The 9,558-nt window shown below is 61.5% G+C and overlaps 1 protein-coding gene across 1 annotated transcript in view; it reads left to right on the top strand.

Moving 5' to 3' along the window:
- The first annotated feature begins 7,763 nt into the window (after positions 1-7,763).
- The window catches only part of KLF13 (KLF transcription factor 13), a 42,841-nt gene continuing 41,046 nt past the window's right edge, over positions 7,764-9,558 (top strand). The window contains exon 1 of the mRNA XM_054561973.1: positions 7,764-8,730. Within this exon, the coding sequence (XP_054417948.1) occupies positions 8,145-8,730 (586 nt within the window). The 5' untranslated portion in view covers positions 7,764-8,144. The remainder of the gene's footprint in view (positions 8,731-9,558) is intronic.

The raw sequence follows: 9,558 nt of genomic DNA, 5'->3' as shown, positions 1-9,558 counted from the left end.
CAAGAATTAAAGGGAGTCTTGATCCTACCTTGTCTATCGTAGTCCTTCCAATCCCATTAATGGGATTGCTTATTTGTCCCGAGCCAGGACAGGCTGACCTGGCTCTTATTTAATTGATTTGATACATCCCCGCATTAATTAGCCAGCTTCCTATAGGCTGGGGGTGGGGCGCTGCTGAGAGGCGGAGGGACTCGGGCTGAGACTCGGGGCTCTGCCTCTTGCTCCGCGTGGCCTTGGGAGGCCCCCAGGTCTGACTGAGGCTCAGGGTTCTCGGCTGGAACTGAGAAGGCGTGGCACCTTCTGGTAGGGCTTCCCCGGGTCAGCGGACGTCGGAAGGATTCCCAAAGGGTGGCAGTTAGTGTGAAGGACCTGGTTTGCCAGGACCCTCAGTGAGTCAAAAGGCTGGAACACAGCCTTTAAGCCTGAGCCCTCACCCCGGGCGAGGATTATAGGTCATGGATGGTGGACAACCAACCATTGCGTGGGAGGGGATGCGCCAAAAAATAGACAATTTTCGCCCAGACCAGACAGCCTCCCAGATCGTTAGAGGCGGGCAGGGTCCCTGATCAGTTGTCCCGTTGGGGTGGGATGGAGTGGGAGCCATCTGCTCCGTCCAGCCTGCACGGGACCATCCGTGATGCTAACACGCCTCCCTCGTGTGTTTGTGGCAGACGCTGTAAGTGCCTCCCCGGTCTTTGGATGGTGCGGCCTCAGAAGCATTTCTGCTTTTCATCTTTTTCCAGGCCGACGTGCACCAGGCGTGAAGCCGGCTCTCATCCTGGCGGCTGGTGAGCCCTTCCGCACGGAGGGCGCCCGGGAGACGGACCCAGAAACAAGAGGGTGCCACCCTGCCTCCACGTCGCATGACGGAGAAGGGCTTGTTCTCCTTCTTCACACGTGACCCCATCGGTGACTGTGGCAAGGGCTTTGATAAGAGGTCCGTCCAGCCATCCTGTTCTGAAATGGTCAGCGACAACCCGGAGGTCCAAGTCCTCTTTGGTGCGAACGGTTCTCTCTGGTATTGCGACTCAGTCAGGAGACAGGTAGAAGCAGCTGAGGGAGACTGGGGAGCTTCCAGGGACCCTGGGTTGGAAGAGCTGGTCCCCCACCCCCCACCAACGCCTGGCTGTCACCAGGAGGCCAAGCCCAGAGAGTAACACTAGAGAACGAAAAACACTAGACCTTCTTTTGTTTGATTTTTTCACCCCTGGCAACCCCGTTTCTTCTTATAATAGTTAAAGTAGGCTGAGTTCCAGTAACAAGTAGACCCTCACGGATTGTCACTCAGATGCAGTGACTATGTCGGAAAGTGCTCTTGGCCAGATTTCTGGGTCCCAGGCTCTCCGGTTTGGTGGCTTCCACACCCCCTAAGGCTTTGTTGCCCTGAGCCCCCAGCTGGCGGAAGGAGAAGGAGAACATTTAGAATAAATGGAGGCCCACTGCCTTAAAAGCCCACAGCTCCTCCGCTCCTGTTCCCATGCTGGGAACTCAGTCACGTGGTCACACCTGACTACCAGGTGTGCGGGGACAGTGGTCAGCCATTGCTATGGAAACAGGGGATGGAGTTTGTTGGTGTCTGAGGCCATTCAGGTCGCTGTAAGAGAACATCACAGATCGGGCGGCTTATAAACAACAGACATTTTTTCGTGCGGTTCTGGGGGCTGGAAGTCCAAGATCAAGGTGTCGGCTGACGCAACATCTGGGGAGGGCAGCTTTCTGGTTCCTAGATGGTGCTGTCTTCTCGCTGTCCCCTCACATGGCAGAAGCGGCCAGGAGCTCTGTGGGGTTGCCTTTGTCAGGGTGCTAATCCCACAGGAGGGCTCTAGCCTAATGACCTAATTATCTGGTAACGACAACTCTCACCTCCTAGTACTATCACATTGCTCAGTCGCCAAAGGGGGCACATTCCTGATGCTCAGCCAGGGAGGATGGTGGCAAAGGAAGGACCTGCTGAGGGTGCAGTAGGGTCCCATAGGACAGTGGACTGGCCAGGCCTTCCCAGGCAGCAGGGTTGACACTATTCAAGAGCATTCTCGCCCTGGCTGGTGTGGCTCAGCTGGTTGGCGCGTCATCCTGTCCCCTAGATGGAAAGGTCGCCGGTTCGATTCCCGGTCAGGGCACATACCCACATTGTGGTTAGATCCGCAGCTGGGGCACGTACGAGAAGGCACCCAATCGATATTTCTCTCTTACATCGATGCTTCTCTCTCTCTCTCCCCCTCCCTTCTCCTCTCTCTAAAAGTAATGAAAAAAAAAAGTCTTCAGGTGAGGATTGAAAAGAAGCACTTAAAAAAAAAGAACATTCTCTCTCCAGGACTGGGGACAATCCGGCCCAGTGGGATTTCAGGATTGCTACGGCCACTCTCTGCTGGGCACCCTCCGCCCCTTCCATCTCTGACTAGGGCCGATGTGTTATTCTGTTCCGTCCGCCATCCTGCCTGGGTGTGCGCAGTGCGGCCGGGGGTGCAGGCAACTTCTCTTTAGGTCATCGGTCTCTAGACCACGGGAGGAGAGCCCGCGAAGCCTGCTGCGGTGCGGAGAGGTCCTGATCCCGTCATCCTGACCCTGTCTCTGACCAATAGATCCAGATTTAAAAGGCTCACGAGAGGGAGCCAGACCCACTGGGGAAGGGGAGGGTGCACTGTGTGTGGGGCAGAAACCTAAGTGACAGCTCTGGGTCCACGCCCCCCTGTTCCTCTGCCAGGGCGGCTGGCACGCTCCCAGGGGAGCCCCACCTGAGGCCTGTGGGCCACCTGCAGCCCAGGATGCCTGTGAATGCGGCCCAACACAGAACTGTAAATCTACTTAAAACATGATGAGATTTTTATTTTTGTGATTACGTGTCTCAGTGTATTTAACGGTGGCCCAAGACATCTCTTCTTCTCCCAGTGTGGCCCAGAGACGCCAAAAACTTGGACAGCCCTGCTGGACAGCCGCCGCCCCTGTCTCCCTATGAATGAAGAGCAGGGTCAGAAAGAAACCACTGAGCTTTGCCGGCTTCGTGCGGCAGCAGAATCCCGGCTCTGCCTAGATTCTGTCTCGTTCGCCTCTTGGAGGAGTGTCTGCAGCTTCTGACCTGCCCCGGCCTGGCCCGGTGGCCCTCAGCTGCCTCTTCCCGCCCCGCTGTGCTGCATGTCTGCTTCCTGGATCACCAGCCTCTCTCTTTCTGGGTGAACGTCTTCATTTTGGTGAAGCGTTATCTCTGGTAGCTTCCCACCATGAGAAAGGATGCATGGAAGGTAAATTTTTTGACACCTCATGGATTTAAAAATACGGCTGACCTTTGAACAACACAGGGGTTTAGGGGTGCTACGACCTTGCACAGTTGACATTTAAAAATTTGTTTTAAATCCTCACCTGAGGACATGCTTATTGATTTGGGGGGCGGGAAAGACAGGGAGGGAACCATCGATATGAGAACCATCAATTGACTGCCTCGACTGGCCAATCAATGGGACCGAACCACAGTCTAGGCATGTGCCCTGCCCGGAAATTGAACCTGAGACCCTTCAATCTATGGGACAATGTTCCAACCAACTGAGCCACACCGGCCAGAGCTGACTAACACATGTTTTGTGTGTTGTAAGTATTGCATACTATATTCTTACAATAAAGCAAGCTAGAGAAAAGAGCATGTTATCGAGAAAATCATAAGGAAAATATATTTACAGTACTTCTTGAAAACAAAAGTTTGTGTGTGAGCAGACCTGCGCAGCCCCACCCTGGGTTCAAGAGTCACCAGAACTCGCTTTATACTTTGGCTGGTTGAAGACTGAACACTAATTTTCCTTCAGATTCCCCAAGGCTTTGCTCTTTGCCTTCCACCTTCTACCTGGGGCTGTGGAGAAGCCCACAAGCCATTCTGACTCCTGACTCTCTCTTTGTGACCTACTTCTAGTTCCAGGACAGTTTTTGTCCCCGTTATTCTGGACTTCAACAGGGATGTGTGTCTTGGGGTAGGGCTATTTTTCCTCTTGTCCTGGGCTCTTCGGACACATGTTTCTGAGCTGGGGAGACTTTTCTTGGATTCATTCATTCATGATCCATCCCCCTGCGCCCATGTTTTTATGATCATTCCATGAGGGGGGGGGGTTCTACTAGCTGATCAGTGGACTTTCTGATGGTTCTCTATATTTTTTCTCTTCCACTTCCCATTTTTGGTCTTTTATTGTTGTTCTGCTTTCACAGAGATGTCCTCGACTTTTTCTTCCGATCGCTCTCTTCAGGGTCTTTAATATTTCTTCAGGGTTTAAGAAATTTTTGCTACCTTCCTTTAAATTCCCAAGAACGCTGTTTGTGAATTCTTATTTCTTGGACTATGTCCTCTCTTCGTGGGTTGCCCTATCTTAATAGTCTCCCATGACATTATCGATAATTCTGTGGCCGTGTATTTTTCTGCCCCTTAAGAATCTATTGGGGCTTTAGAGTTCACGCCAGGTCAGCCGTGGCTGCCTGTGAACGGCAGATTAGAAGCCGGGTCCTCCAGCGGGGGGCTCATCAGCCTTGGCCTTCCCTCCTAGGGTGGTCGGGCTGATTACTTGAGCAGCTGCATATATCAGAGTGTTCAGGTGTTCTCTTTGGCCTGGTCTGAGGCCCCGGGGAAACACCCTTCCAGCCTATAGGCTGTCTGCTTTCTGAAATCCCAGAAAGGATGGGGGGGTGGGGGCGGGGAGGTGGGCGTGGTCTCAGCATCCAATATCCAATCCTCGTGTTCCTATGGGCCCTTCTGCCCTTCAGTGTGCCTGGTGTCTTCCAGCCCCAAACGCTCCCTTTTAGCTTCGTCGGGTAATAAACATCCTGTCTTGTCTTAGAAGGGGAAAGGCCGCACAGAACTGAGGCGGGGATCTGGGCCTCTGTGCGCTTCTTCCGCAGACTTCTGGCCGATTATTCTTATGTTAGTCCCCCCCCCCCCCGACATTTGCACCCACACCCAGAGTTACCTCGTGCCACCACCGTTCCTGAACTTTCTGGAGATAAGACAGAGATTGTTCTTGGCTTCCTTTCCTGGCTACCGTTTCAGGAGTACGCTTTCTCAGTTCTCTGAGCATTTTAGCTTCAGAAATCGTGTTGCGGTTAGTTCCCCCCTTGCCCATTTCAGCTTTACAACAAACAAACTGACTGCTGTTTCAGGGGGGGGTTTGAGGCGACTCAGGCGCTCTACTGCCTTCGCCAGAAACCTCAGCCACCTTCTCAGCCTAGCCTCCTTCCTCCGCAGACATCTCTCCTCTGATCTTCCCTACCCCGCTTTTGTTTACTCTGTTCCTTCCCTCTGACACTCGATCCCCACCCACCCTCCTGCCGACGGGAGCCGGGTCTCTCTCAAAATCCTGGGCAGCGAGGAAAGCAGGGGAGCGAAGCTCTCACGAGATTTTCTCTGGGAACGAGAACTGTATTTGTCTGGAAGACACTTGCACGTGGGTTCGGGGTCAAGGCTGCCCAGGCCTGAGGATACCATTCCTTCAGGAGCCCCAGAACCATTATCAGACGCTTGAGAAGCGAGCCCAGGGGCTGAGTTCCGCATCCAGAATGTCACAGGGCTGCACAGCAGAGGTGGGACGTGTGTGTGATGCGTATCGGTGCAGGGGACCCTTGACCCAGGCAGGCCTCCCCTCTCCCAGGGTGGCGTCTTGCCTCGCGCTTAGAATAGTGCGCACTCAGACTCGGAGGCGGCCACCGGTGTGAGCGCTGGCGGGGGGTGTCACAGCAGCGGTCGCGGAGGAATGGAGTGCCTCCCAGGCTGGGCAGAATCCCGCCCGCTGGAGCGGGACCTGGCGGGGCTGGAGGGCCGGTAGGTAAGTCAGTGCGGGGCCGGCGCCAGCCCCAATGAAGTGACTGACGGTGACATGTGGTGGGGCTGGAGGAACATTCTGAATCATAATTCGATCAGAACACACATCTCTGAAATGTCACCGACACCGTCTGCCTGGAAGGAGAACGGCTACATCCTGCCAAAAAGAGACCATCTTAGGAGGCCTAGACCCGGCCGGCCGCTCCGGAGCCACCCGGGCTCAGCGGGCCGTGCCGAGCCTTCTCAGAGGGCCCCCGGCTTGATGGGTGAGGGGGGTTTCGCGTTTTAGGTGCCGAAACGTCCACGCCAGTTTACAGGTCACCAGTCACACGCACCCCAGAATGCCTGTTCCGGTCCCTCCCTCCTTGGTTACCTGGCAAAAAAGTTTTTTTCTACCCAGCCCCGAAATGGAGAAATGCCTGCTCCTAATTCGTGCGCGGGACGACTTTGTCTCACCCACCCCCCTTCTTCGGTCCACAGGGGGCGCGTGCCAGGGAAGCCCCCTCCAGGCCCCCGTCAGGGCGGCTAAGCCCAGGGCTGCAGGCCCCGGCCTCAGCAGCTCCCTGGGTCAGGGGCTGCGGACGAGGATCCGGAGAGGGGCTTGCTGCGCTCGGTGCCGAGGCAGAAGGAAGTGATGCACCGGCCACTCCGGTGATGGCACAGGCCTGGAAGAGAATGGCGAGGGCGGAGCGGGTGAGACCGCGGGCGCCGCTGAGAGTCAAGGGCAAGCTGGCGGGGCCCGGGTGGGAAGACGCGAGCTGGGCGCCGCGGAGTATTTCCTTCACGAGGTTCGACAGTGGGTGGGTGGGGCGCGGTGGGCGGGGTCCCCGCAGCTGGCAGCGTTTGAAGCCGCCCCGACCGCGGTGGGAGAGGGGCAGCCTAGAGAAGTTGGCAGCAGGCCTGGGGCGGGGCGGGGAGGGGGAGGAAGGGGCCCCGCGTTCCCTGAACAGCGCGCTGGCCGCCCAGCACGTAGTTCACTCCTGCAAGCACAGAGCGGCGGTGGGCACGACACCCACGCTGCCAGGTTAAACGCCAGCTCGGGGCCAGTCCGGCTCTCCGGCTGACCCAGGCTCAAGGGCAGCGCGGCCCACACCGGGTCCCCAGCCGCCTGGGGCCAGTCGGGGAAGCTCCCGCTGCCTCCCGCGGGAGCGGTTCCGCCCCAGTCGTGACCCCGCTCCCGGCCGGGACTCGCCGAAGGTCCGGAGCTCTGCTAGGGAAGAGCATGGAGGGGGAAGGGGGAGGAACAGCCTGAGTCTCCGGGCGCGGCCCTCCAGGAGCCCGGCTGTGGTGGGTGCGGCGGCAGTCGTTCCGCCCCCAGGCGCGGCGGACAGCCCTGCACCCGGCCGGAGCGGACACGCCTCCTCGCGGTGCAAACCTCGCGCTGGAAGGGGAAGAGAAGCGGAGGCGAGCCCAGGGGAGGCGCACCCACCCTTGGCGCCCCTCGCGGGCGGGGCTGGAGGGACAAAGGGGCGCCCTCCCCAGCGCTCGCCTCCACACCGTGGTTCCTGGCTGTCACAGTACAAAAGGTCTGGCAGGAAAATACCCCGCGGGGTCCCCGCGGCGGGGGAGGGCTGGCAGCGGCCCCGCCCCGGCCCACCGCCTTCGGGCGACGTGCGTCAGCGTGCCCAACTCCCAGCTTTAATTTCCGCCCCTCCTCCAGCCCGGCAAGGGGGCACGCCCATTGTCGCGCGTAGGCCCCGAGGCGGGGTAGGCTCCTCCTGCGGCCCTGATTGGTCCGGCTGCGCACCCACGGACCAATGAGGCCCGCCTCTGACCTTGGTTACGCCCCCTCTCCAGGCGGGGCGCGCGACCGCTCTATCTTGCCGGTGCGCGCTCCAGGATCCCCGCCCCCTCCGCGCGCGCAGCCCCCGCGGCGGCCGCCGCCTGTAACCTGCGCCGCCAGGATGTGGCTGGGGGCTGACGTCGGGTCCAGATGTGGCCCCGGCCCCGCCCACCCCCGGGGCCGGTCCGCCCACACCGAGCCGCGGCGCGCACGGCGACTGTCCCGCCTGCCACAATGCGCGGTGAAGCTGCGGCCGCGACTTGGCGCGGTCGTCCCTAACGTCGCCGCTCGGCATCCTTAGGACAGGCCACCCCTGACGCCGTACCGGGACCCCACTGGTTTGCGCCACCCCCCCATGCGCTCACTCTTCGGTGTCCCGCCGAGCGGGCGCCTCGTGGACGCGGAGCCGCGCGGGTGACGGCAGAGGCGGCTGCGCGCCCAGCCCAGCCCGCGGAGAGGGCACGCCGCGCCCCCGCCCCCCCGCCCGCTCTCCGGAGGCTCTGGGTGCGGATGCGCCGCTGACGACTCGCAGCGACTAGCAGTGCCGCCGGCACGCCGGCCGGAGCCCGCAGCATGGCAGCCGCCGCCTATGTGGACCACTTCGCCGCCGAGTGCCTCGTGTCCATGTCGAGCCGCGCGGTAGTGCACGGGCCGCGGGAGGGGCCGGAGCCCGGACCCGAGGGCGCGGCCGCTGCTGTCGCCGCCACGCTGCCCCGCGTCGAGGAGCGCCGCGACGGCAAGGACAGCGCCTCGCTCTTCGTGGTGGCGCGGATCCTGGCGGACCTAAACCAGCAAGCACCGGCGCCCGCCCCGGCGGAGCGCAGAGAGGGCGCCGCGGCCCGGAAGGCGAGGACCCCCTGCCGTCTGCCGCCCGCGTCTCCCCCGGTCCCCGAGCCCGCCTCCCCCGGCGGCGAAGGCGCGGCGGCCGCGCCCCTCAGCCCCGCGTGGAGCGAGCCCGAGCCCGAGGTGGAGTTGGAGCCAGACAGGGAGCCTGGGCCCGCGGGGAGCGGCGAGCCCGGCCTCAGACAAAGGGGCCGGCGGGGCCGAAGTCGCTCCGACCTCGAGTCCCCACAGAGAAAGCACAAGTGTCACTACGCGGGCTGCGAGAAAGTTTACGGGAAATCCTCGCACCTCAAGGCGCACCTGAGAACTCACACAGGTCAGTGGGGCGGCCCGGGCGCCCGGAGCGCGCGGACAGGGGCCAGTGCCAGCCGCCGGGCCACGCCCCCGGGGCCGCCGGCTGGGTTCTAGGGCGATCGGGCCGGGAACGTTCGGGGCCTCGCCCCTACCCCCGTCGCTCGGTCGTGCGGTCGGCCCCGCGCGCCGCGCGCCGCGCGAGGCGGGTCCCAGCGCTCGGAGCCGGCACCCGCCAGGCGACCGCGCCCCCGCCGGGCACGCCCCCTCCCCGGGCGCACTCGGGCGGGGCCGCGGGGGCGGATGTCGTCATCTGGGTTGGGGGCGGGGACCCCGCCCAGACCCGGGGACGGCGCGGGCAGGTGCGGGCGAGCTTGGCGGGGGCCGCGGGGGCCGATCGGGGAGCTGGGCGGCCGTGGCACCCGACAGCCGCGAGGTAGGGGGTGCCCTCGCTCTGGTCCCTCCCTCGCTGCCCCCGCGCGCGCTCGGAGGGGCGGGGCCGGCAGGGCTAGGCGCGCGGCGGGCGAAGTTCACGCGGGGACAGCGCTCCCTCTAGCCACTCGGCACATTCTTCGCTCTCCTCTTCCTGTAATTTTTACAGCGCTCTAAGGTTTAATTTGTCGAAACCAGAGCTTGCGGCGGCGGACGCGGGGGGCGGTCCTGGTTCCCTGTCCGCGGCTCTTTGTGGGAGCCTCGCCTATCCGGCTGGCGGGGGCACGCCCGACCCAAGGGGCTCCTTGGTGGGGCCGCGCTTTCTCTAGAAAGGAGCGCCCTGCCCACTGCCTGTCAGTCTGCGCTGCCCCCTTCCCGGCCCCGCGCTCACCTGCCTGGGTCGGCTGCGGGAGCAGGCACC

This window comes from Pteronotus mesoamericanus, unplaced genomic scaffold, assembly GCF_021234165.1.
Source record: "Pteronotus mesoamericanus isolate MK-2021 breed Mesoamerican mustached bat unplaced genomic scaffold, CSHL_Meso_final scaffold_582, whole genome shotgun sequence".
Lineage (NCBI taxonomy): Eukaryota > Metazoa > Chordata > Mammalia > Chiroptera > Mormoopidae > Pteronotus > Pteronotus mesoamericanus.
This window is presented reverse-complemented; position numbering and strand designations above follow the sequence as displayed.